General features: G+C 40.8%; 2 protein-coding genes across 9 annotated transcripts in view; one reads left to right on the top strand and one right to left on the bottom strand.

The window, feature by feature from the left end:
* ZMYND8 (zinc finger MYND-type containing 8) overlaps positions 1-16164 on the top strand; it is a 48891-nt gene extending 32727 nt beyond the window's left edge. For 5 of the 6 annotated variants that reach the window (XM_063172277.1, XM_063172273.1, XM_063172274.1 and 2 more), the window contains exons 12-21: positions 218-358; positions 2831-2983; positions 4021-4524; positions 5313-5684; positions 7248-7438; positions 7978-8058; positions 9071-9149; positions 9657-9896; positions 10042-10199; positions 10486-16164. In XM_063172277.1, the coding sequence (XP_063028347.1) occupies positions 218-358; positions 2831-2983; positions 4021-4524; positions 5313-5684; positions 7248-7438; positions 7978-8058; positions 9071-9149; positions 9657-9896; positions 10042-10199; positions 10486-10500 (1934 nt within the window). In that variant the 3' untranslated portion in view covers positions 10501-16164. The remainder of the gene's footprint in view (positions 1-217; positions 359-2830; positions 2984-4020; positions 4525-5312; positions 5685-7247; positions 7439-7977; positions 8059-9070; positions 9150-9656; positions 9897-10041; positions 10200-10485) is intronic. The other variant, XR_010030064.1, reaches the window with a different exon arrangement.
* A 1973-nt stretch (positions 16165-18137) lies between these two features.
* Positions 18138-26559, bottom strand: part of EYA2 (EYA transcriptional coactivator and phosphatase 2) — an 88427-nt gene continuing 80005 nt past the window's right edge. For all 3 annotated transcript variants that reach the window (XM_063172280.1, XM_063172279.1, XM_063172278.1), the window contains exons 11-16: positions 24966-25024; positions 24018-24178; positions 22927-23041; positions 22215-22336; positions 21340-21440; positions 18138-19022 (exon numbers count right to left, since the gene is read on the bottom strand). In XM_063172280.1, coding sequence (XP_063028350.1) covers positions 18942-19022; positions 21340-21440; positions 22215-22336; positions 22927-23041; positions 24018-24178; positions 24966-25024 — 639 coding nt within the window. In that variant the 3' untranslated portion in view covers positions 18138-18941. The remainder of the gene's footprint in view (positions 19023-21339; positions 21441-22214; positions 22337-22926; positions 23042-24017; positions 24179-24965; positions 25025-26559) is intronic.

Here is a 26559-nt window from a genome sequence, read left to right as displayed (position 1 = left end):
AACTTTCACTATCACAGATAAGAAAGAACTGTTCTTTCTGTCACATTGAGGAGGGATGAATAATCTTGAAAAGGGACTAAACCTGTTCAATTTAAGTAGCAGAAATAGTTGTAACTATTAAAGTGAATGCAGAGTGGAAATAAATAAAAAAACCATAATTTTCATGAGTAGATGTTCTGGTTTTAAATCTGTCTTTATTAATTTTCTACTTTTTCAGCTTCTCCAGCACCAACAAGAACAGGTCAATCAGGGAGCTTGTCAGGCAGCCCCAAACCTTTCTCTCCTCAAGCATCAACGCCAATTTCTGCTAAGCAAGAAAGAACTTCCACGCCAGGAAGCATTCTGAATCTTAACCTTGGTTAGTTCAGATGTTTGAAAACCTAATATTCTTACAGCTGAAAAAATTATGGTGGTGTCAGTGCAGCATAGTATAAACAAATGTGCTTGTATGTGACTTTAAATGAGCAAAGGTCTTTAAATGAGGCACTCATGTAATTATTGTTTTATCAGATTTACTGGGTTTTTTATCTTGTAAAAGAAAGTTTCCATTATTGTTTCTTGTTGATGAAAGGAAGTAGTTAAAAGATAATTTTTTTCTCAGCTGAACTGTAAAAATGAATGTGTCTAAACAGTAGGTAAGTTTCTAAAGGTTGCAATTACATGAGCATTGCTGCTCTTCACCACTCAGTCTCTCTCAAGTGAATTGCTGGCAAGGTTTTCTCGTGATCTTTGGGATTTAGGATTTACTAGGGCTTCTCTCTTGCTGCCTTCACATCACCTCCTCACTGACCATCCCTCTCTAGGGAGATAGATGGATGAAAGGAATTAGCAGAATTCTTGAAGTCTTGAAACTCCCTAGAAGTAAATTTTGGGATTGTGGAATTTTGAAAGATGGAGTAGGTAAGTACTAAGTTGGTGAAACAGCTCTGCAAACCAAACATGTAAATCAGTTTCCTCAGTCGTGCTTTGTTCCTGTGAGCGTTCTGATTCAGTTCTGGTTTTTACCTCCATGTGATATTACACAGAGACCCAGGATTTTGCCCTCCTGGTGTTAGCCAGGTACTTCAGGAAGGGTTAAGTTCAAATAATGAATTCATGTCTTCAGTGCCTTACAGGTATTCTGATTCTGGATACAAGCTCACAAGTCTATTTTTCAGTGGGTCATATGCGTGGACATAATTGTAGAATTAATTTATTCTGCTGCACTGCAGCTGTTTGTCACCTCACCTGAGGTGACAATGCATTTGGAAAAACATTAAAAAAACCATAGTGCTGCAGTTTTTTGAGCCACAGATGGGAGACATCAGGTGCAACACTTTGAATAAATAGCTTAGATTGGAAAAATCTGATGTTATGGTCCATGAATAATACCATAAAAGAAGTGCTTGTACACTCTCAAGTAGAATATCTGGGTTTTTTTCAGGTTTAGGGGAATTTCCTTTATTATACTTTTTGGTGATGAGAGTGAACAACCCTTCTTGATTTAATAGTGTCAGCTGTGCAAGGCATGTGTTCTTCTGTGGATATTAGAATTTTTCCAATATAACTCATAGTACTTCATTGTCATATGTGATGTGAACAGAGTTTCTCTCTACAAAAACAAAAGTGAGAGTCCAGAAAACAAAGACACTTTGTATCTTCAGAAGAGTGCTAGGAGGATTCTGTGGTCTGTAGTTGAGCAAAAAGGAAGGAAAAATAACAGAAATGAACCATCTGTTGCTACTGGCACACTTGCTAATTGACATATACTGAAAAATGTGTTATTCTGTCTTGAATTTACTAATTTATCCAGTGAAATAATCTACTTTTTTATGTATTCTCATGACCTAAGTTTTGTATTTTAAATGATGACTATAAAGATTTTATGTGTCTTATAATATTCTAAAGATTTTATTTCTATTTAATTTTCTCTGTGAAGGTAGTAGTAAATAACAGCAGTAGTTTAGTAGAAGTGCTGTCAGACAGCTTTACAAACCTGGATGGGAATTTCTTGATAAATTCACATTGGTGGAGAAAATGACCCCATAATTGATACATGTGTTTTGTGTGTGAAGAGAGGAAGAATCAATTTTTTGTAGTAAAGTCATTTTAGAGTTACTATTTACCCCACAATTAGAAAAAAATTGCAGTATGTTGGAGATTGTCTGCATTGCTCTTTGGTGAAATGTGTTTTCTCAGGGTTTCTGTGGTCGAGATGACCTTGAGGTGTTAGAAAGTCTCTTTTTCCCAGCCCTGAGATTGAAGAAGGAGTCAGGATTCTTCAGCTGTGGTTTTCAAGGTTGTTTATTCTCTGTTATCTAGAACATTCTTTTCCTGACCTGCTGAGGTCTGTCTGTGGCACTCTGACCGCCCCAGAGGCGGTGTTATCTTTTTATACTAAAAACCACGTGTACATTATTTACAAGAATTTTCCAATACCTATTACCTATGTTAGACAGTGTGTTTCTACTCTGAACCGTCACCCAGAAGATGGAGGCTAGGAAGGAGAAAGAAGGACAAGGCACACCCAAATCCCTCTATCTTGCCTTCTGAACCCCATTCTAAAAACCCAAAATTTTACTTTTTCACCCTGTGACAAACTAACTATCATTCTACTTAAACTCTTATGGCTTGAGAGTTGACCATATAAAGTTGGTCATATTTTCCATGGGTTAAAATCAAAGGCACAGGTGTCTTTGGCTTCGTGCCAAGGTCTCTGAGCCCTCTGCCAGGGATTTGAGCCATCCAGGGCAGCCAGAGGGATGTCCTGGGTTCTGACAGTGTTTTATCTGGATAGCTGTTTTGGTTCTTTGTGTAAAATCTTTATTCTGAGCTGTGTTTGTTGTTGCAGATCGCAGCAAGGCCGAGATGGATCTGAAGGAGCTGAGTGAGTCGGTGCAGCAGCAGAGCACCCCCGTGCAGCTCATCTCCCCCAAGCGCCAGATCCGCAGCAGGTTCCAGCTCAACCTGGACAAGACCATCGAGAGCTGTAAGGCACAGCTGGGTGAGTGTCCCTCCAGAACTGCAGCCACATTTCTCCTCACAGAGAAAAGCAAGGCACAGTTCTTCCCAAAAATATTTCTGGGTTTCACATTCTTTGAATATCAGAGAAAGGAAAAACAATTCTTTTCTCATTTGCTGTGCCTGTGTTTGTGCAAAAGTAGAATGCAACATGGAGATTGTTTACCCAAAGTGATGGTGTTTGGTTTCCTTGGCCTATCAGGGCCAAGTGTTTGTGTGTGTTGGGACTATGTGCAGAGTTGAGTGCTTGGCAGGTTCAATTTTAGATTATAGAATAATATAGTATAATAAAGTAATTAATTAGCCTTCTGATATCAATGGAGCCCTCCTCATCATTCCTCCTTCATTGGGGCCTGCAACCAATCAGCTATAAAGAACACTCAAATTGGAGGTCAAGCAAGTTTTTGGATAGTAAAACCATAAATACTTTATGTTTTAAAACAAGAGTAGAGAAAATTCAAGCTCTTTGAGGCGAGTAGAATGCACTGAACTAGTTTGTTTTAAAACACAATGAAACCTGATACTTCAAATTTTCCTTTCATCTTTTAACCGGTTTTGGTACCATTCTGATGTAGATAGTATGAGAGGATTATAGTCTTATCTGCTTTGCATGTTGAAAAATTGGAGAATTCTGCCTAAATTCTGTGAGTTGCACAAAGTACAATGAATGTAAGTAACTAATTATAATCAGGTGAATAGTGTTGCTGATTTTTAAGGTGACTTCTTGTGGATAAAATAATTCACTTTTGTATTTGCCAGCATTGGGCAATAGACCTTGCAGGTAGTGGGAAAAAGCAGTGAAAGGAGGGCCATTGAATGAAATAAAAATATTAATTGTAGTATGTAGAAGTTCATTTTTATACATTATGGTGCTGGGATAGGGCACTAAGCTTTGTAGCTTAAGGACTGATAGTTAAGGTAATGGTGTGTGTACACTTTGTTCCAGTATATAGAGTATTTTCTTGGTAATGTCAGTCAGTCTGATGTCAGCATGGAATGTACTTTCCTTCCCACAATTAGGAATAAATGAAATATCTGAAGCTGTTTATACTGCAGTAGAACACAGTGACTCTGAAGATTCAGAAAAATCTGATACCAGTGACAGTGAATATAGCGATGAGGATCAGAAATCAAAGAATGATCAAGAGGATGGGGAGGACAAGGAAGGTGCAAGAAGTGACAAAGAATCATTGAGCTTGAAAAAAAAACCTAAGCCTCCAGCACAGAATGAAGACAAGGAGGAACTTAAAAGCACAAGTCCAGAAGTGGAGAAAACAGAAGAACCGGTCAAGGAAAAGGCTGTTTCAGACACTGAAAAAGAATTTTCTGAAAAGGGAAAGAGTTTACAACATCCTGCAAAAGAAAAGCTGAAAGGGAAAGATGAAACAGACTCTCCAACTGTGCATCTAGGACTGGACTCTGATTCTGAGAGTGAACTTGTCATCGATCTAGGAGATGATCATTGTGCTCGTGAGGGAAGGAAAAACAAGAAAGAATCTAAAGAATCTTCTCCTAAACAAGATGGTAGGATGAAATGATTTCCTTTTGTTTACCCTCTGTTCTGTTCTTACCAAAGGTAGAATTGCCACCTTTATTTTTGCATTAAGATAAAAATTGTTTTGATACAGATATTTTTAGGAGTGATTGTTCATCCTTTGTGACTATGAAAAACGTTTTCAGTGCCCATTGTAGTTTCTGATTTAAACACAGTTTTACTGTTTCCTTTCAGCAGAATGGAACTATGAATATCCATAATTTTTGCTGGGCAGGAACCAGCACTTGGCCGTATTGAACCTGATTAAGTTGTCCCAACCCCTTGATTCACTCTGTCAAGATCTTTGCAGAGCTTTCCTGCCCTTGAGCAGATCAACACTCCTGCCCAGTGTGGTGTCATCTGAATTTGGTTGTCAATGTCAGTTCACTGTCGTTTAGAAAGTTTACAGTTTCTTCAGTTACTGCTCAGACATTAATCCTTTAGAATGGTTTTTCTCCTGAAAGAAATTGAGATGACAGGTGAAAGTGGTAAGGCAGAAACACCCTAACAAGTGCTAACCTCTCACATATCTTTTGAATGAGGTCAGGCTCGTTTTTCTTGGTTTTGTACTTCTTGTTTTGCTTAGCCACTGATGCATCTGAATTGCCACCAGTTTCCACTAGACTGAAATGACTTTACTTGTAGAATATTGATACTTTTGAGGAAAACAATTCAAAGCGGATTGGAAGGTATATATAGCAGTTCCAAAAACTAGATGGAAAATTACAAATCAGATGTGTTGGTGAAAAGCAGCCATAACATTTTATGTTTTGTTTAGTTGTAGGTAAAACTCCACCTTCCTCCAGTGCAAGCACCCAGCCTCTACCAGAAACTCCAGTGCTCACCCGCTCTGCATCACAGACCCCCCCAGCTGGTGTGACAGCAACCACCAGTGCTGCTTCTACTGTCAGTGCTCCCTCTGCTGCCACAGGGAGCCCTGTGAAAAAGCAGAGGCCTCTGCTGCCCAAGGAAACCGCCCCTGCTGTGCAGAGGGTGGTGTGGAATTCTTCAAATAAATTCCAGACTTCTTCTCAGAAGTGGCACATGCAGAAGGTACAGAGGCAGCAGCAGCAGCAGAGCCAGCAGTCTCAGTCACAGCAGCCTCAGTCCTCTCAGGGGACAAGATACCAGACAAGACAAGCAGTTAAAGGTACACACTTTTCTGACTCAAATGTGCCTGTGGTGCCATAATTCCCCAGTAGTGATCCCTGTGCTCCAGGGGTGCCCAGCCAAGAGTTCTGTGTAAACAAAATCTCAAAGTGTGCTTCTACTCTGATAAGTGTCTTTAGTATTAAAGTTACTCACTATACTTGCTCTTTCTGCTGTGTATTTAGAGTCATGTCTTCTTATTTAATGACAAAAAAAAATTGTGTGTCTGTGTAAATATCTTTGCTTTTCATAGCCATAACAGATTTGGAAGAGTGAACTGAATAATTTTCTGGATCATATGCTAAAACCATTAACTATTCCACTTGCATGTTTACCAGTGTCACCTCAGTATCTGCAAATTGCTTCCAGTTTTGTCTGACAGATCTGAAGGGTTTTTCAGAGTATAATTTGACAACAATGAAATTACCCAGGCTCCAGGATTTGTCTTTGAAATCCCTGTTGTTTAACAAGACTTTGATGCTAGTTTACTGAGCAAACAGCCCTGGCATTTCAGAATGTTTTCACAACTGTTTTCTCACCATCCCTTTGCTGGAACCTTCACCAATAGCTGGCACAGGGTGACACAAGCCTGTGCTGCTGATGCTTCACTTAACAGCAACTTTATGTAAATCAGCTTCGTTTGTCATTTCAAGTTAATAAACTGAAATGTTTACTGCTGTGCCTGATGAGGAGACATTCTCCACTCTGCTGATGCCACTGGCACACAGGTGATGTAGAGGAGAGAGGTTTGGGTGATGGTTCACACACAGACATTTACAGAGGCTCCTTTCTCTGGTCCCAAACTGCTTTTGTTTCTGTCATTTAAGCAGTGTTGAGGAAGTGGCATCTTTCTGCTTGTAGGCTGCACAAATTGATACAGAAATATGCAGTGAGGAAAAATAAATGTGGAAATTGGAGAAATTAAATGCTAAACTTTTACTAGAATCATGCTTTAATACATACCTTAATGTTACGGGCTGAACTTTGTGTTCAGCCCATGAGTTTGTTTTCTCAATATTTACTGTTGAGTACATCATGGCAATGTTCCATCTTAAATATTATAGTTTGGAAATGTATCATGTGAAAACTATAAAATCTGTAGATTTCTTATATACTGAATTGGCATAAAGAAAAATATAGCACATAAAGATGAATAAATTGTTTATTTCAGTAATTCCACTACTGAGGAAATTGGCAGTAAGGACATCTTTTATAACATGAATCAGTAAAAATAGCTTGAAAAATTTTATTCTTAAAAAAAATACTACTTTAAAAATACTCCAGCAGATAAGTTATTAGAACTGAGGGAGATTTCTGCAATGCCTGGTCTAAAATGATAAGTTTCAAAGTTATATTTACTTCATAACCTCTAAGCCTTACAATTATGTACAAGTTCAGTGGCTGAGCACTGTGTAATTAATCATTAGATGGCACTATTGTGTAAATAATACAAATCTGAAATGGTTACATGCACACAGTTTAGTTACATATTGAAGGTAGAAGTTTGCCTGTTGTTTTCATAATTCCTTGTGTGATTGATCCCCTCAATGTTCTCTTTTCTTAGCTGTGCAGCAAAAAGAGATCACCCAGAGCACTTCCACATCCACTATAACCTTGGTCACAAGCACTCAGCCCATTTCCATGGTTACCAGCTCCGGATCTGCAAGCACACTTTCTTCTTCACTCAGCACAGACTTGCCAATTGCAACAGCTTCAGCTGATGTGGCTGCAGATATTGCTAAATACACCAGCAAAGTAAGTTCTGCAGGAAGGTTTGAATGAAGTTGTACCTTTCTTTTAAAGTTGTACCTGTCTTTTAAAACACCCTGTAGTTTCATCAGGTGGGATAAATGTGTGTTCACACATTAAAGAGATGCTAAATTGTTAAAGAGAAGGATTGGTCTCATCACAGTGACAGTGAAGGAAGGGACAGGAGCTTTCCATACTCTTTTAGACACTTAGATTAAAAAAATCAATGAATACTATATATTTTTTTCATTGAGTTTCTTCCCCAAATTCGTGATTATATATTTTTTGTTTATAAATGATATCAATAGCAATATCTTTGAAAAGTAGAAGGCCAAGCAGTTCACCTGTTCAGGACACTTAAAAATCAGAATCCTGATCAAAATTGTGCTCTACCTTCCAAATAAGTAGAACCAAGTAAATAGCATATATTTAGAGAGAGAGAAGGGTAGCAATATAGATTCCCAGGAGAGGGATTGAATGAAAATCAAAGTGGGAATCTATTAAAAATATATATCAAAGAATTTTTTTTTCCTTTTGTCTTTCAGATGATGGATGCCATCAAAGGAACAATGACTGAAATATATAATGATCTTTCAAAAAATACTACTGGAAGTACAATAGCTGAGGTTAGTGTAAGATTTAAAAAACCTATTTTGAGTTTGGAAAATGCAAATTAGTATTTTTATATCTATAAATGTGCCACATAACTGTATCTATGAAGTATTGTATATGGAGACTGTCAAGAGCTAAGTAATTTCTGTGCTGTTTTAGAAGTAATGATTAGAATGGTGGAAAAAAACAGTGAAAAAATACCAGGTGGGCTCTGTAAGATAAGCATTAAAGCCATCAAACCCAGGTTCTTCAATCTTCTGTCAAGAATTTGCCACCTTTTTTAAAATTGGAAATGAAGTTGTTTTTTTTGAAAATAAATTTTTTGTAAACTATGTAGTGCAGAAGTTTATTACAGCCATAGTTTTTAATACTTCTTTGAAATACTTTGAAACACTTTGCATTTTTAATGAAATGCTATACATTGCTTTTGATGTTTTCTAAGGGTAGGACTTAGTATGTTCTAAGGGTTTTTTTTAACCTTGAAAAAACAGATTAAGCAGTGCAAACTAAGAATAAATGGGAACAAATAAAGCTCAAAGTGTGAGAATTTGTTTACCTCCTTTAACCAAAATAAGGAAGTCAAAGTTTTGAGCAAAGATATTTGTATTCCTAATCCACAGGAATTTATAATCTTGCTTTTCTAAGCCTCATATAGTTAAAATAAAAGACATGAAATGTCATGCTCATAAATGCATACAGCACTGAGGAACAGGGTCTTGATTCCAGTCAGAAATTTGAGATGTTTCAGAGGAATCAAGTTTAACAGAAGTTAATGTAAGTTTAACAGAAGTTTTTTGTCTTCAAAGAGTCTTGTGCTCTTTATGGTGATCAAATTCAGCAAACAGATATTTAGAATATTTCATTCTTTGGTTTGGGGTTTAATATTGTCATGTCCTCATGTTAATATGAAGGAGCCTTGATGTAAACAGTGGCTCATTGCTTTAGGCATGTTTTTTTATGTAATAATAATGTATTACACACCATGCCCTGTTTGTTATTACTAACCATTAAATTTTTAATATTTAGATTCGGCGTTTGAGGATTGAGATAGAAAAACTTCAATGGTTACATCAACAGGAACTTTCAGAAATGAAACATAATCTAGGTATGAAAATGACAGTCCAAAACAGTGTCCGGTATTGTCCTACACAGAAAATGGAAATGCTTATAGTATGTGTTACCTTCATCACATTGTCCCTCTTGGAACTAACACATTTTGCTTTGTAAAAAAACTAAGATACGATGAACAAATGAGATAAGAGAAGAGATGGAATCCTCTGTATTTTCTGAATTTGGAGCAGAACAAAAGTTTGGGCTTGCAAAGACAAAACATGTTAGCAGCAGCTGCATATGTCCTTTTTGTGCTGATGCTGTATTCTGGGACATCTAGAACTAAAGTGTTTAACAAATGGAAGGTAATGGTTAAAAACCATGGTGCCAAAATAAGAAAATAAGATGTTGAGTAGGTATGAAACAGATGCCCAAACTCAGGGAATACCTTGACTGCTAACTTTAATTTCATGCTGTCTTTAAACTTATGAATATTACTGTTTTGCTCTTTGCTGTTGGGGAGTGGAAAATGCAAACCCATCTTTCTCTGGATTCTGAGTAGAACTGACAATGGCTGAAATGCGTCAGAGCCTGGAACAGGAACGGGATCGTTTGATTGCTGAGGTGAAGAAGCAGCTGGAACTGGAAAAGCAGCAAGCAGTGGATGAGACCAAGAAGAAGCAATGGTGTGCCAACTGCAAGAAAGAGGCCATCTTTTATTGCTGTTGGAATACCAGCTACTGTGACTACCCCTGCCAACAAGCTCACTGGCCTGAGCATATGAAATCTTGCACACAGTCAGGTAATGGTGCCTCCTACACAGCTGGGGGGTTTGGGTGGGTGGATGGATCCACAGTGACTCAGTTCTTCATGTGCAGATGGGACTCTGAGGAGGGACTGTGGCTCCCTTGAGTAGTGGCCTCATTCTCTTTTTTCCTTGATTTTAGCTACTGCGACACAGCAAGAAACAGATACTGAAATTAGCACAGAAACACTAACTAAATCCTCCCAGCCCAGTTCAAGCGTGCAGTCTACACCCACAGAAACAGCCAGCACTCCTAAGGAAAAGGAAGGTTCAGCTGATAAAAGCAAAGAGAGTGTTACAGTGAGTATCATCACTTCAGACAAGAATAATGTGTAAGATTTCTCTGAAACCTACCCCTAAAGGCTTCCTTGGATAAACCGGGAGTTTATAATCATTTGTATATTTCAAAGAGTGTGTTTTGGGGAGTGATAGAGAGTTGGGTTTTTGTTCTTCATCTTGTAAAAAACCTCCTTCTGCCCTTTGGGAGCCCCCTTTCCCTTTCACTAATTCCCAAAAAAACCTTGTGTTGGCTTGACTGATCCTTCCAGCCAAGGGGGACTGGACCTCTTTCTCTCTCTCTCTCCAGGACCCATCAGTGTAGCTTCTGGTCTGGATCTTTCGATACAAGTTGCCTTCTGATAAGCAATACTGACTGCAGCACTTCCAAGCCCTTCTTGCCTGGGGGTTCAGAGGCCAAGCTCAAGACCTGCATTCAAACCAACTTACTTTCTCACCACAGACTGCCATTAGGGTACCACAATGTTCCATAACACTGATACAACACTTCACCTGGATCTACGGTTAACGGAGCAGTTTTGAAATCCTCCATAGCATCTACTCTGATAGTTTTCAGTAGGCAAGGATGAGCAAATGCTCTAAAAAAAAAAAAAGGGACTTAACATTGCTTATATAGAAAATGTTTATAGAGAAGATTCTGCTTTATAGGTAGGGCTTGACTATTAGCAATTTTGGCATCAGTTTTTTTCTGCCCTTGCAAGATTTATTAAATGAAAAATTTTAGTGGGGGGGGGGATGGGGCTGATCCTTCAAACCCTTACACATGATCCTCCACATCAGTAGGAGCCTTGTTGTATTTTAAAATATTAAAAGCAAACTAATTTTGTAGTATTGTGATTCCAGCATGATGTCTCATCGAGATAGTCCTGTAGAATTGGGAAGCATAGTAATTTAGAGAGCTGTGTTCATTTCTTGACACTTTTGCTACTGTCTGGTGTTAGATCTCTGGGCTTGAAATGTCATCTAAGGGAGTAACTTGGGGAACAGATTTGAAGGGGGGAAAAGGAGGTGCTGTTTCACTTAAATGTTTTGATGAAGTTGGTTAAACTCTGGCTCACTCACTTAATGTTTGTATGCATTGTTATGGCAGCACAAGCTTTGTATTACTGGGGAAGTAGGGAATGTGAGACCTAAAACCTGCCAGGGAATATTCCAGTTACACAGATATGGAATTGCTTTTATATAGATGTTCTACCTGAAACATCATGCTGTATACAATATCATGTTCATAATCTGGATTTTGTTTTATTAACAAAGAAGTAACCTGTGAATTCATTAAGATGCCAATTTTTAACACAAAGAAAACATCCAACATAAATTGCATATCATAACAATAATAATGTAACAACTAGGTGGAATTTATGTACAAGCTGAGGCTTCTACTGAGGTTGCCTGTGCTGTCTCTGCAGATAGCAACAGGTGTGACAAGCACCCAGCCTATAAAACTGGTCCAGGTACCGCAGACCACCACCTATATTCCAACTACTCATCCCACAATTGTAAGTACAGCACCATCATTTAAAGTCTGCAGCAATGCTGTTCCTGGCATTAAAATTGCTCAGTATCTCTGGGGGGTTGTCTCCGTCTGCTGTTGTATCAAGAGATGAATTCACTGGTATAGTCTCAACTTGCAGTGCAAAATGCTTGATTTTGCTGTGCAACATTCCACCTCTTCATTCCATTTGTGATTGCAAGAATTCAGAAATCTTTAAGTCTGGCAAAGGCACTGACGACAGGCAGAGGCCATTTCACATTACTGGTCTGTTTCATGTATATACTTGACCACAACATCAATGTAAATATATAGAATTCATTTTAAATATCTTTTAAATATCGTTTTGTCTATGGTATCCTGAAGAGAATTAGAGATTTAATTATTTCTGAGCTATGCTTGATATTCCTGTGACATCTCGGTACCTGTGAAAAAAAATATGCATTTGTCAGCAGTGTCTCTCCCATGCAGTCTTGCACATTAGCATTATGAAACAAGAAATCGCGTTGGAATCAGACCTGGGTTTTTTCCATCAAAGGCTTAACCAAGGACATCCGAATTCCCTAGTGTCAGGCACAGTAGATGGGACAAAAGTGAGTTGGATTTTTGTGTTTTATACACCATATTAGCCCATTGTTTCGGCTGTTTGTGCTCTGCAGTGCTCATGTCAGAGCCAGCTTCAGAGCTGATGCTGCCCTGGTGACAGCTCGTGCTCTGCCTCTGTGCTGGGTTCAGCAGGGAAGCCCATGTGTGGGTAACTTCATATCTGACTTAAAATACACTGTTATAAGCCATCTTATTTAACAGTGTACCTTACCCACACTGTGACTGTGAGGCCTGTTGTGCTATAGATGTTCCTCTGTCTCTCTCTTTCCCTGTGCACACCCCAGCTGCAGGACACATCTGTGTGTGTGTTGGTGGATACACACTCGTGCACAAACTTCACAGCCATCAGATTCCACACAAACACAGCTCTGGTGGGGATGGAGACTTCCCACATTCCTCACAGCATTTCAATTCCACTTGGTCTCGCCTGAGACCACTGTGCACCTTTGCAGCACTGGCCCTGAGTTGCTTGGACTGAACTACCATTAACAATAAGGTTTTGTATGTGTTTTAAAATCCAATAGCAGACTTCTAAGACATCAGGCTTCTTTTGTGAATTGCTGTGAGGCTGTAAGATCCTACGGTGGTTTTGTGTAATATTCAGAAAAATGGCAGTTACCCTCATCTGTTTTCTGTAACACAAAGTGTATTGAGTTATGTAAAGCAGAATTGGAAGGTGTGAAAGGTTTCCAACTTTATTTGTGCATGTTTATAACTTTGTACACATTTGCATTAGTCTTGCACAGCTACAGACACCTCTGTATTCTAATGACTGCACGTGCAATTTAAATAATTTTAAACCTTAGTGCATGTTTAATATGTATGCAAAATGTACATATGTGTAAAACTGGCAGAGGTGGAAAATTTACCTCTCAGGGAATGATCTTAACACATTTAAGGAGTCTCGCACATTCCATATTCCGATCGCGCTAAGAACTGAAATTAATTAATTAATTCCATGTGTGTAAGTGTGTGTATTTAAAAGGCAACTGTGGCAACCTTAATTTCCCCACCTCTAGTACTGACAGTGACATACATAATGGCTTCTTCAGAATTCAGTTTGCACTTTGTGTCCAACTAGGAACAACTTCCATTGTATCTTCTGGGTACCATTTCCACTGAACCTTGTAAACACATCTGAAATCATTACAAAATGGCAGTAATTTTGAATTTATTTAGCAAATTGGTCCCATGTTTGTTTTTTTATTCTTCCTGCAGTTAAAATAATATAAAAATATGAACCCATCTTCTTTGCATTCCAGGGAATGGAATGAGTAGGCTTCTGGAAGGCACAGACTCAGTCACAAAGGAGCTGTAATCCATCTCAGCAGGGATACTCAGAGTCTTTGTGGAATATCATTAGGACACTCATGTGGTTTCTTGAATCAGTGTGGGGAAACATTGGGCTTCAGTGAACTTGTATTTGTTCTTCCATGTCCTCTCTGGAATGTCACACTGCCATTGGGGGAAGATCTGTGCATCCCTTTCAGGTTCCTCAAAATCTCACTCCCGGTTTCTTCCACAAGCTGTTGTGAACTGAAATGGATGCGTTTGTCTGATCACCAGTTCTGCATCACTGGAATGGTGTCAGAACACACTTTGCAGTTTGTATGGTAGAGACATTTCTAGACTTTCTCATGTTTTTGGAGGAAGGTTAAGATACAGACTTTAGGTTCAATAAATCCTCTTACAGATCTCCAGAGTGATGTGACCTTGACCAGATTGTTTAACATTCTTGTGCCTTTGTCTCTGCATCTGTAGAATCAATTACCACCTATAGAGATGTCCTGAAACTCCATTTGTTGAGATGTATAAATCATGATCAGTATGATGGAAGTGTAAAGTTTATTCTATATTAATATTTTTACAGGGTGTGTAAGACAGTTCCCAGTAATGCTGATGTTTTTGCTATTGATTTGTGCAGAAGTTAACTTAAGTACTTTTTTTTGTTCAAATGGATGTTCTTTGTTCTCTTCTGTGTAGACTGAATGCATGGGGGAAAGTTCCTTTTGGGGAAAAAGATTTAAGTAATGTGTAACGAGAATATACTTATAAACAAGGGTATTTTTGTACTCCAGTTTGATTTGTCAGAACTTTTTCAAATGACAAAGGATTTTCTTAGCCTGTTTTCCTCTTCCCACGTATTAGTTTGCAGAAAATACATAACTGGATGTAACTCTGAAACCCTCACCCTCCAAGCACAGGCAGTGTGTGCAGCCCCTATAGCACCTGCTGTCCCTGTAATTCTAGAGCAGTGATGAGAACACAGAAACTCTTGGCTATAGGGAAGTAATGCACTACTCCTCCCCTGGAATGAGGTAATACTGTGGTAAGAAAGGTATTATTAGTTCTTGCACAAAATTGGAACTTGTTCTGGATTTCCCCTGGAAAACAAATCTCTATTTCTGTGGTCATGTTTATGTGACCTTTAACATAACAATCTGTTTCTCTTGGTTTTAATCCACAGACCATTCCTGTAGTGGTAAGTCCTTCTGCTGGGACAGTGGCAATGAGAACTGGAGTTCAGTATGTTCAGACCACAATGCCAGTCCAAGTACGAAGAGTCTAACTGCTAACAAGAAGTTCATACAATTGTTGGAATTAAAAAATATAATAGAAATGTGATAAATAAACACAGTTTTTTGGATTAACCTCAGAGGTTCAGACTTTAGCTTTGTGTATGTGTACAAAGCATTAAATACACTACATTAATGTAAAGCATTAGTGCTGGCTTAGAAAAGCTAAGGACAGGTAAGATCCATATTAAATCTATGCTTCTTTTGTAAATAATGTACAATTTGTGATGTCATTAGAGTACCATCTCCTTTTTATATTTGTATTGACTTTAACTTATAAAGAGTGTTTGAAGTTGGAAAAGGAAGGTTTAAAAGAGCATTACCACAACCTAATGCTGAGAACTGGTCTTGGGAAACTGCATCAAATAATCTGATACAGAAAATCTGAACAACTTTTTGCATTCGGAGTGAAAAAAATTTCTGCACTTTGAAACTCTTGTGGAATTTTTCTGAACAACCAAGTGATGAAGGATGTCTCTTTTCAACTAACTCTGTTAGGCAAATTATGGACCTGAAATCCATAAAAATGGAAACTGTTTTTCACAATGACCAGGCTGACAACAAATCTTAATGTTGTTTACAGGTTAAAATTTCATTCAGTCTAAGATCAGAAAATTTGCAAAGTGTAATAGCAGCTGGTTGTAGCAAGATTTCTGATTACTGATATCAAAGATTGAGGAAAGTAAAGTTTGTTGCTATGCTTCACCGTTTTCTTATTTTTTAAAACTCCTCCCAAAGGACTTGGAAGAAGAACTAGGTGTGGAGAAAAACATGCATTGGAAAACATGGGCAAAGGACTTTTGATGCTGGGCCAGAGCATGTATTATTTATATGATGGAATTTATGTTTTTCTGTAAGCATGAAGCAGTGCAGTATGAGAGGAAGTACCCCCTGGAGATGCTGTCTGTTACACTGAGGCTGTAGTCCCATTTTGTATGTTGTGTAAAACGAAAGCATTGAACAAAGCAAAGGTGATGTATGTATATGAGAAAATTAACTGTATGATATCATTCCAGTACATCCTGTTGTACATTTTAGTCATGTTGATTTCTCCCATTGTTTATATAAGAATGCGGTTTGTACAGTCTCCAGCTAGTACCCAGATTAGAGGGAAAAAAAAGTATTAGAATAAAAAAAAAAAAAGTGAGAACAGAATATTCATTAATTGCAGTTGTGTCAAAACTAGCCTAGCTGGCCTTATTTGTGAAGCATAATTGCTTTTAGCATATGGAAGTATTTTTTCACATTTTCTTTGTATAAAATTTGTATTAAACTTAAATATCTTTTTTGACAATTGTGTTTTTTTGTGACTGAGACAGGTGACACACACAATATGCTTTGGGTTTCTCCAATTTTTCAAGAAACGTCACAATTTTTTTATTAAACTGTTTTAGAAAAATGTTCTGTGTTCCTGGATTTCCAGTTTTGGTTCAGTCTGGAGGAATGTTTATTTCTGCACAGTCTCCAGATCACAGGTGATTTCACTTATGTTGGCATCTTCTGTCTCAGAAGCGTGGGACCTTTGGATCCAGGCCTGTCCAATTTATGTTGTGTATAATTTACTCAGTGGTTAAATTGGGGTTGGACAGATACATGTCAGTATTAGGGGTATTTGTGGGTAGAAATGGGGCCTCTGAGTGCAACTGCAGCCCCTCAACGAGGGCATGAATTGGACAAGACTTCTCTGTGTGTGTCATAATTACAAGTTAAAAGAAGCAGGGAGCTTATGAAGCATTGTAAAATCTATGAATATTGTCTGAAGTTCCTGCCCCTGCAGTTACCTTGTTCTGGGGATTTGTAAAGCAACCACAGTTCGTGTTCCCAGTGCTAGTGTTTATAGAAAAGCACAAAACTTGAAAGCCTGAAATGAGGTTTGGCCTTCCCAATGGAACTTGGATGCTGAAATGAGGCCTTGTCTTAGAGGAAAAAGAAAGTGATGCACAAGTTGTTGTAGGAAACCCCACTGCTTTCTGACACCTGTTCCAGCCTGTGGAGGGTTTTTTTTAATTAATGAGCATTGTTTTTTTCTATAGAAGAGATGTTTTCTTTCCTCCTCTAAATAACAGGTGACTAAATCCTAGTAAAGTATGTAGAAAATGTAGAAATACATAAAACTACAGGTGAAGGAACTGGGCAAGACCTGTACATGTGTTTGTGCATGTTCCCAGGCCTTCTGGCTGTTCCTAAGTGCAAAACTGCTGTAGATCCCCTCTTGTGTCCATGATAATTCCCTGGAACAGCTAATCCTGATACTCTTGCTGCACTAAGAGATGAATGTGCCACAGTGACTGGAAGGAAGTGGTGACACCTGTGTGACAGATGTGTATGTGTTCCTGACCCTTGGTGTGTGTGTCCCACCCAAAGCTCTGCTAAGAATGGCAGCAACAAAACGAAGAGCTTTCAAACCTTTAAATATATTCTGAGAGCAAAATGTTCCAACAGTCTTTAAGAAAAAACCCAGTATCAGTGCTCAGGCAATTGACTAAGTCAGATGTTAAATTTGGAATTTCAAGGAAGATCACTTAGCTGATGAATGGGCTCTTAAAAGCTGAAGTTGTGCTCTGGGAATCTGCAATCCCTGGCATTTTTTATTCTTTCAGAAGTTTATTTACCAGAGCACTTACCCTGTAAACATTAGTCAATTCTCCATTGCCTTTGTCACAAATAGGAAGTTATATCACAAGTGAAGGAAACCATTCTTACAGCAGGGAAACCTTGAAGAAAAAGTTCTGCTCAGCCAGCCCTGAGACCTGCAATGCCTGTGCTAGAAAAGTGACATTTTGCATGGAGTTGTGCTGAGCCCAGAGAGCAGCTCTTTGCAAATGCCCCCACAGTGTGTACTGAGAGGCTGATGTGTCACAGCTGCTGTGGGGCTACTGCCTTGGATTAATTTCAGATTTTCTGCTTTAGCTTGGCAGAAAGTCCCCTCTCAGATCCAGCACTGCTTTCCCTAAATGTTTTTAGAGCTTAGGAGTATCCCTCAGGTTTGTGTAGCCCTTGTGTAACCCTTTGAGAGGTGAGGGCTGCAGCATTTGCTGCATGTCTGACCCCTCCTTCCAGAGAGGCTTTGATCCTTCTGGCCTTACCTGGTGCCACAGCAGGGAACAATCAGCCATTTTCAAACTAAGGGATCCACCCAGGCCCAGAGAATTTAAATATTTTGACAGCAACAATACCAGGCCAGCCTTGAAACATGGAGCACACGTTCCACCTGCTACCTTTAGATCCAAGAGTGCTGGGAGAGAAGGCAGGTACTCCAGTCCCCCAAAATGTAAACATGTGTTTATTTAATGCCTTTCACTCATCACAAGGTACTTTCCCCCCTCCTCAGCCCCAAGAAGGCAGCATAAGGCACCGTGTAGGCACAGGCACAGTCCATGTGCCCTCTTGGTGAGGTTCAAAACCTCAGCCACAGTTCTTACCAGCAGTACCACGTGTCCTTTCTACTCATGTACACAATATGATTCTCCCCAGAGTTTGTTCTGGAGAAATGAACTATTAATTTAGAACAGTAAGACTTTCCCCACCCCTCCCAACCCCCAAAAGCCAGATGAAAAACAGGTACAGAGCTTAATACCAGAGTAATGAGATTAGTTCATAAATTAAAAAAATACAAAAAAAAAAAAAGAAACAAAACAACCAAAAAAAAAAAGAAATCAACAGTTTCACTCCTATTTTCAGAAGGTCCTGTGTGATGTGATGGATTGTGCAGAGACTCTTTGCTGTGTCCTCTTCCCCTCTAAAAACCAAGGATGCTGACAGGGAGACCCAGACTTGTAGCATTTGCCTTGCTGATGGCAAAAAGGCCATTGGAGCTCTGTGCCTCCACCTCAGCCAGCAACTGCAGCATCCCAGTGACTGAACAGGAGCATTTTCCTCTGTCCAAAGCAAGGAGGACAATATTCTTTGGCTGCAAGTTCTTAAAGGCTTCCACTCAAAGGGTTCTCCTTCAAAAAAAAGAAAAACTGCAGTTGCTGTGGGATTTTTTTTTTACTAAAAAAAATTGAGGAATAGCTGGAACCGATGTCAGAGTCTGAGTGAAGCCCTCCCAGTGTCAGATGGTGGGGTCTGCTACAAATATTCAAGTTCCAAGGCGTGCCGAAGAGCTTCCAGGTCAGCGTGACAGGAGATCCTCCAGAAGGGCATGTTGTGCTAGAGTGAAACCAAGAGAGTGAAGGGGTTTTTTTCTGATTTTGTATAATACCGAGATCAAAACAACTTCCTTAGCTTGTACCCTCAGGAACAGAGTTTTGTACTTGTCACAGTGCCAGAGGCAAGGAGGCTCATCTTGGGGAGGGACAAAGTGGGAATTGTCTCTGTTGATCTGTGCAGACAGGAAGACACATCCTCCACAATTGAGGAGTATCCGGCTTCACAGGTGGTGGAGGATGTGGGCTGGATGCTAAACTTTGCTCCTATTTCCCCCCAGCTCCACAAATTAATTAGGAATGTTTCTAGAATTGCAGTATTACTAGAAACAGTTTGAGGTGAGCATCAGTAGTGGAAGCTGTTAACAGTGATTCACAGACAAATTAAATCCATCTATTGGAAAGGGAAGTAATTAAAATGTATAAAAATGTAAATAAAGGGATAAAATGCCACACAATCAAAATGCTTTCTAACAACTCCTCTTCCCAATTAACTGGAACAGTAGGTCATACTGCATTTTCTATAAGTGTAGGAACAAAGCAAACCAAGGCAGCTAAAGAGACTGAAATCCACTGCTCTGCAATTTCACTTTAAGAAGAAAACTTATTTCCTTCCCCCTCTCCCAGTTGCTATTAAACCCCTTCCATTAAATTATGTTTTTCTTTCTTAAACCAGAAGAAAACTTGGCCTCCCAGCCACTCCTGTTGTTCAGCCGTTACACATTTATCTCTCATCAGACAGGTGAAGAAAAACGACCCACGAAACTGGAGATGTTATCAGTGCTGTCAGCAGAGCAGCAAAAGGCTCTCTGCCTGTCCCCTCCTTTTTTTGTTTTTTCTGTATAAAGCTCAGGTGTGTAGAAGGTTTGATTAACGATTGTCATCAATCAAAGGATGAACAGCCCAGCAAAGAATGTGCTCTGCTAATGGCTGAGCTGCTTGGCCAGGGGACAGGAGGCCCTGGAAATCCCAGCAGAGGAGATTGCTGGAAGGAGCCCCTGCAGCCTTGGATGCACCCCTGTCCTGACCCTCTGCCTTTGAAGTGTGGCACTGAACTGCCACGAGCAGCAGGCCATTGTCACTTCAGCCCCAGCCCTGCATTTGGGCTCTTCCTGACAGCTCCTTAACCCTTCCTGAGCTGCACAACCATCTGCAGTTTTAGGTGGTTTTCCAAGGTGGGTGCAGATCCTGATGCTTCCACTGGCCAGAAAAACACACTATAAAAAAACCTGGGTTTCTGCTGCTTTGAAGATAACCTGAGATTCAGTTCTGGGGATAGAACATGTGCACTCCACCTTATTTTCTGGGATCCCTTTGTTACTAGGCTTGTGCAACTCAAATTTGCTTGGAAAGTCTTTGCAGTGAGAATGAGACACCAGGCCCCCCAGCACAAGGTTCAGCTCTACAGCTGAGCTCCTGTGACAGAACAGTTCAACATCACCTGAGCTACAGCATTTGTGTACCTGTTAAAAAATTAAAGTTTGCTGAAGGTGGAGCTCATTCATTTGTTCCTGCACCTCAACTCATGTGCAATGCTCCTGGAGCAAAGGCACTTCCATTACATTTCTCCAGACACCTCAGGAACACAGGACCCAGAAAATACACAACGACATCTTGCAAATATTGTTTGCCATTAACAAATTGTACTCCTGGCCCTGTATAGCCAAATAAATGGAAGTTCCAGGCATGTTTCTGTTCTAAAGTTTAGGAAATGAAAATTTTGGCTGTTCCAATTCTCATTATTCATGATCACACTGCTTTTGCAGTTTATGTTCTTTGTACTCAGTACAATTTTCTAATTTCATTTTGCTTGTGAAATTAATCACATTGATCCAGAAGTTGTTGATGAAGGCAGCAACTCTGTACAAGCCCTTTGGTATTTGCCATAATGAAGTTACACTCATGATCTCAATGAGTCACAAATACAAACACATGTATGGATATAGGCATAGTCTAGTAAGTAATTCAAAACTAATTCCTACAAGTTAGAATTTACAAATCAGCATGTGTAGATCAGAAATTCACTCTGCCTGTTCATCTGAGGTCACACTCAGGAATTTCCCTTTACATGTCTTTACAGCCATCCTTATTAAGCAAGAATGATTCCTGGAACATGTGACACAGCAATTACCTGAAATATTGTACCAGCTGCCAAAGCTGGGGGGATTTAGAGTATGGAATTTCTGACAAAGTGATTGTTGAGGATTTTACATATTAAGAAATGGTAAGCTTCAAATGGAGGGAGCTTCATTGTATTCTTAAATAAAGAGTTATTGCAATCAAAACTTGGAAGAATCCAGCATAGCATCCACAAACTGTACCTTTTTTGCTCCCTGTTCCTCTTCAACACCATCTCCTATTACAATGTACACGGCTTTCCTTCCAAACCTCTGCATTATTCTTTCAAAACAGCTCTCTTTCCCTGGGTAACACAAGAGAAGACACATTTTTTTAGCTGGACACACACCACAGGCAGAGCTAATATTGAGGCACAGGATCTGGAGTTATCCCCTAACTGAACTGGCTGCAGCACTCTTTGCTTTCTTTTCAAACTGGATCTTCTTCTGAGGCAGATCCTCTCCATCTCATGACAGTCACTGGCACTTGTTTGCCAGCCAAGGACCTGCTGCCAGGTTTCTGTGAGCTCTGTGTACCTGTGGTGCCCTGCTTAGGCCACCAGCTGGCAGAATGATGTGACACTGGTGGCATTCAGCCTCCAGAGCCCTCTTCTGTTCATTCTGGTTGCAGTAAAAACATGAAAATGCAATCCTCAGAGGTTCAAACACACCAGAAAGAACAGAACACAAAGATGCCCCAAGCCAACCCTACCAGTACAAATTACTCACAAAGCTCATTCAGCACACTTGACCCCTCTGCAAGAGCACGAGGATCCAAAAAGTGTTTCTGTAACAGGTCCAACCTTCCAGCTGCCTGCAGCTGGCCACCCCACAAGCAGTCAGTGCTCCATAGGGTGGCTACATTTCTGTATATCTGGCTCACTTCCCCTTGGAGACACTTGAGAAGTGTTTTTGAGACTCTTTTTTTTCCCCTGCAGTCTGTACTAGGTTAAGTGTGGGAGTCAGGATGTGAATTAGACATCTCTAAGTAGGGAGCTAAAAATAAAGCTACTCATTGCATGACTTAGGGACAAAACTTCAGCCTGCCTTAGGTGAGGCCTCAGTCAGTTTGTTCTTACCTGTTTTTGTTGCACTGTAAATGTTTTCAATGGGGAAGACAGTGCCCAGCCCATAGAGAAGCACTTTAGCCAGAGCTGGTATCAGCTGAGTGGTGGTGACCAACACATTCACACAGTTGGGCCTAGGAAACAGAAGTTATTAGAAATCTGGGTTTATTTCTTCCATCCTGGACTGAAAGGCAGTAGGAAGCAAACCCTTCCTGCCACTGGAAGTTCCTGAGCCTATGGGGAATTTTGCAGCCAGAGGGAGATAATGTGAGAACCAGAAATGTCTTTTGATCAGCTCAGTAGAATGAAAAAAACATCAACCAAACGAGCAGCAGTGATGCAGCCTTACTGCAAGCTTGCCAGGATGTCTTTGGTGGGAATTGAAACACAATGTGGTGATGTCCATGCTGGGTTCTGTGAGTGAGCATGTTCAGGGACAGAAGGGCTCTTCCCTCTCCTCTTTTGTAAACCTGAAAATGGAGCCATGGCTGAGGGAGCCAAGAAAAGGCAAGGACAAGGATTGTTTTTGCTTTTCTCAGTTCCCCATCCCAAGCTCACCCCAAGCCTTGATAATTCAGCCTGGCAAACATGTGCAGACTGGCCTCCCACAGACTTGGCCAGCAAAGCCCTGTAAATGTGTCTCAATTTGTTTAGAGGGGGAAAACAAGGGAAGCAGAGGAGCTCCTGGATCAAACCCACAGGCAATTCCTGGAGCTGCTCTTACCTGGAATGTATCAAATTCAGGGCCTTCAGAGCATGGGTGAGCCAGAGATCAGTCAGAGCCTCCAGCTCTGCTCTCAGCTGCAGCCAGGTCTCCCTCTTAGGAGCTCCTATCAAACCTGCAAGCAGGGAAAGCACAGAGAGGGAATTGCATGGGGATGCCAAAGGGCACCTGCCTGCGCTCTGAACCCTCCCAGTGCCCCTCTCTTGGCCCTGGAGCCACTGCCTCCCTTTGTCACTGCCATGTCACCTGAGCTCTGAGGCTCAGCTGCTGCACAATCCTCTGCTGCTGCAGCTCAGCTTCCCTCCCCTCTGCTGGGATGGTTCAGTCAAGCACACACAGCAGGACCTCCCTGGAACACCTTTCTTGGAGTGAGCATAAAGCTTGCATGGGAAGTGAGCAAGAAGATGAAGAGCTGTGTAAAGTGGGCAGTGACCTGGCCAGAGACACACCTGAGGCCAGGATGGTTTTGTTTGTCCTGAAAAGCCATGCCCCATTTCCAGTGCATGCAGGGTAGACTTGTCCTCTAACCAATAAATAAGTTGTGGTGATGCTTTGAGTTTTGCTTCTTTCTTTTCCTAGTCAGAGGGAAACCTGCACTGAGGTACTGACAAGGAAGCTGAGAGCCTCTTGGAAGAACTGTCTGGAAATAGGTGAGATGAAGGAACCCAAGGAATCCTGATTTCTGGTATTGTTTTAGGGGAGTTAGAAACGAGTAGCTGTAATACAAGAAAGCCTTCAGGCAGCAATCAGACATGCTGTGTAGAAAAAAAGGGCATATTTAGTTTTGAACTGTTTGCTTGCCTGCCGAGCATTCTGGAAAATTGGAGAAGGTTGCTTTCCTGCCAAATAAATTACAAAACAAACCCCCACACTGGGATCTGAGTCTTTCTCAAGCCACTAACCAGGTATTTGAGTGTGACTCCCACAGCCCTGCACAGATCCCCATTTCAGGGTGACTGCGGGGCGCCTGCTCAGCTCACCGTGAAGCACTCGCATCATGAGGCTCCTGCACCTCCCCCAGACACGGCCCCAGAGGCTCTGCAGTTTTTGGGAGGGTGAAGGCCTGCTGGGGCCTGGGCAGTGGCACTCACCCCCCACATTGTTCTTGTAGGTGTTGTACATCTCCTTGACCCGGCGGTAGCGGAACGCCAATTTCCGCATCCAGTCCACGCCGCCGTGCACGCCCGAGCCCAGGCACAGGCTGGCGCTGGCACTGGAGCTGTGGAAGCCATCTGCAGAGAAGTTGTACGTGCTGCAGGAGGCAAGGGGAGAGGTCAGTGCAATTACAGCCTGCACAGTGCCAGCAGGGAGGGGAAAGGGCTGAAAAGAAATGTGGGGACAAGAGGCGCACACAGGACACGCTGTACAGAACTGAAGTTCATCTTCAGCACAATTAGCAGCACAGATCTAAAAAAATGTTCTGTTCCTGCATCAATTTCTCACAATAATCATCCATAAAACCACTAATTGCAAAGCTCAATATGAGCTCTGCACATTTCATTCTTTTCCTTTTGTTGCTCTGCAGGCAACACTTTGGGAAAAACAGATGGAATTGTACAGAAGTTTCTATGAACATGATGACCCAACTCACACAGGTAAGGGTAATGTTTGGTGCAATTTGGGTCAAAGTTTCAACAAGGATCTGGCATGGGAAAGTCCAGCTCTTCTCTACTAAGCCCATCACTACAGACTGGACAGTGGGAAACCTTTCAGTGTGGTTTTGAAGCATTTTGGTGAGAGCTGTGACAATTCTCTGGTTAAATCATATATGAACCTGGTGTGGTCTGACTGGAGCTCAACCTAATTTAGATATATTTTCCAGAATGGTCCAAATCTCAATATAATCAGGGCCTGAGAGAAGGCACAGACACAACAATGTGAGAGAGGGGATTCTGTACTTGTGTGTGCTCAATGAATGCAGACAGCATGGAGCCAGCAGGGGAGACAGTGCAGGTCTAAGAATCTCTGACCAGCCCCTTGCTACTTCCAAATGGCTGAGACTGCCTGTCCTGCAGCTTCCAGCTTGGGACACCCCATACCTTAGATCCTGACCATTATCATCTGATGAGACATCATCTATATGGATCTGGTCACAGTCCTAGGAGACAGATGAAAAAAAATACAATAGTGAGTAAATATTGTGGGAAAAAATCTGAAATAATGTAATGCAAGATTACTTTAATATCAAGGAGATAAAATCTTACAATTTGCTAGTATTGTAAGTCTAGCCAATTAATTGTTAGCAACAAGTATCACATAGCACTTGCACAAAATATGAACAGACAGAGAGTGTGTGTGAGATCTGCTGTTATCTAAGGGCACAACAACTCTTGAATAACACAGGGAGTGGAACTCCTTATGCAGACAGAGATGGAGATGCTTGTGGTTTAGCCAGGAAAGCTGAGTTTCTTCTGCTCTGTATGCATGATAAGGCAGAGACTTGGCAGCCTTTCCCCACTGCTCTGGACAGGAGGTGTGTGCCCACATAATTACAGGGGAGAAGATCTGTCCCAGGGACATTTCCAGAGATGCCTGTCCTGCCTGTCCTGCTGGTGTTTTCCCAGTTTGCTCTGAGCTGCCTTTGATGTGCAGGGAAGCTGGGCTGAAACACTGAAGGCAACAAACAGCCTGAGCTGAGGAATATTGTGTGTCAGTAATGAGGAAATCTGTGCACAGGAAATTTAACCAGAATATACACTTGGAGCTCAGCCTGCATCAAGTATGTGCTCGAGATCTTATCTTCCAAAATCCCTCATTGTTCCAATGGGGGAGGCCCTGCCTCAAAAAATGTGAGAAATGTTATTCCTCTGGTTTCTTTCCCAGTCTCAACATTAAGATTAGAAAGAAAAATTGGGGAAGTTCCCCCTGCACCTTAACTCTCCTTTCTCCATGAGCCTTACAGGTGAGAGCAGAACAGAAAGCCTGCAAGCTGGTGAACAGTATATTTTATTTTGGTTGATTTTTCAACAGAGTTTAAAAGCTGTGACAGCTGGTACCACAGAACTGTGAAGTCAGAACAACTGCAGCTAACCAAGGTGCAGTAAGTCTTCACCACTGCAGTGTTCTGTAAACCACAGAGTTTGTTTTACCTTCCTTACACAATGATGAGTTTGATGAATTACCTTAAACTAGCCCCTTTCAAAAAATGAAAAAAGAAATCCCCAAACAAGTAAGCAAACTCTTTGTCAACAGTAAAACATGACAGATAGTTATTGTCCATATTAATGAGATTTTCTGCAGCATTTTAGATAATTCTCAAAAGGACACACAATTGCATCTTGTTCTCATCTCATCAGCCCTCTTATCACCCCATCCCTGGAGTATATATTGCTGTATATAACTGCAGCCCAGCTGAACAGCAGATCCCAGCTGGCACCCCTCTCCTCCAGCCCCAGAGCTGCTGTGCACACGCTGGGTCAGCCCACTGCACCCCAGCAGCACCACTGCATGAAGTCAGGGGAAAGGCATTTGTGCAGGGATCTGCTTTTCTCGTTTGTGAATGGATTGTTCTGTACACTGCGGTGTGACAACAGTAGCTATCACATTTCTGGGTTAATAAAACACCCTGACACTGCCTGAGACGCTACCTCATAGCTGTGCCTCTCGTGTTACCCCAGCCACAGCCTGCACCTT

The sequence above is a fragment of the Melospiza melodia genome, chromosome 19 (assembly GCF_035770615.1).
Source record: "Melospiza melodia melodia isolate bMelMel2 chromosome 19, bMelMel2.pri, whole genome shotgun sequence".
NCBI classification, from domain to species: domain Eukaryota; kingdom Metazoa; phylum Chordata; class Aves; order Passeriformes; family Passerellidae; genus Melospiza; species Melospiza melodia.
The sequence above is the reverse complement of the archived record's forward strand: the minus strand, read 5'-3'. Positions and strand labels throughout refer to the sequence as shown.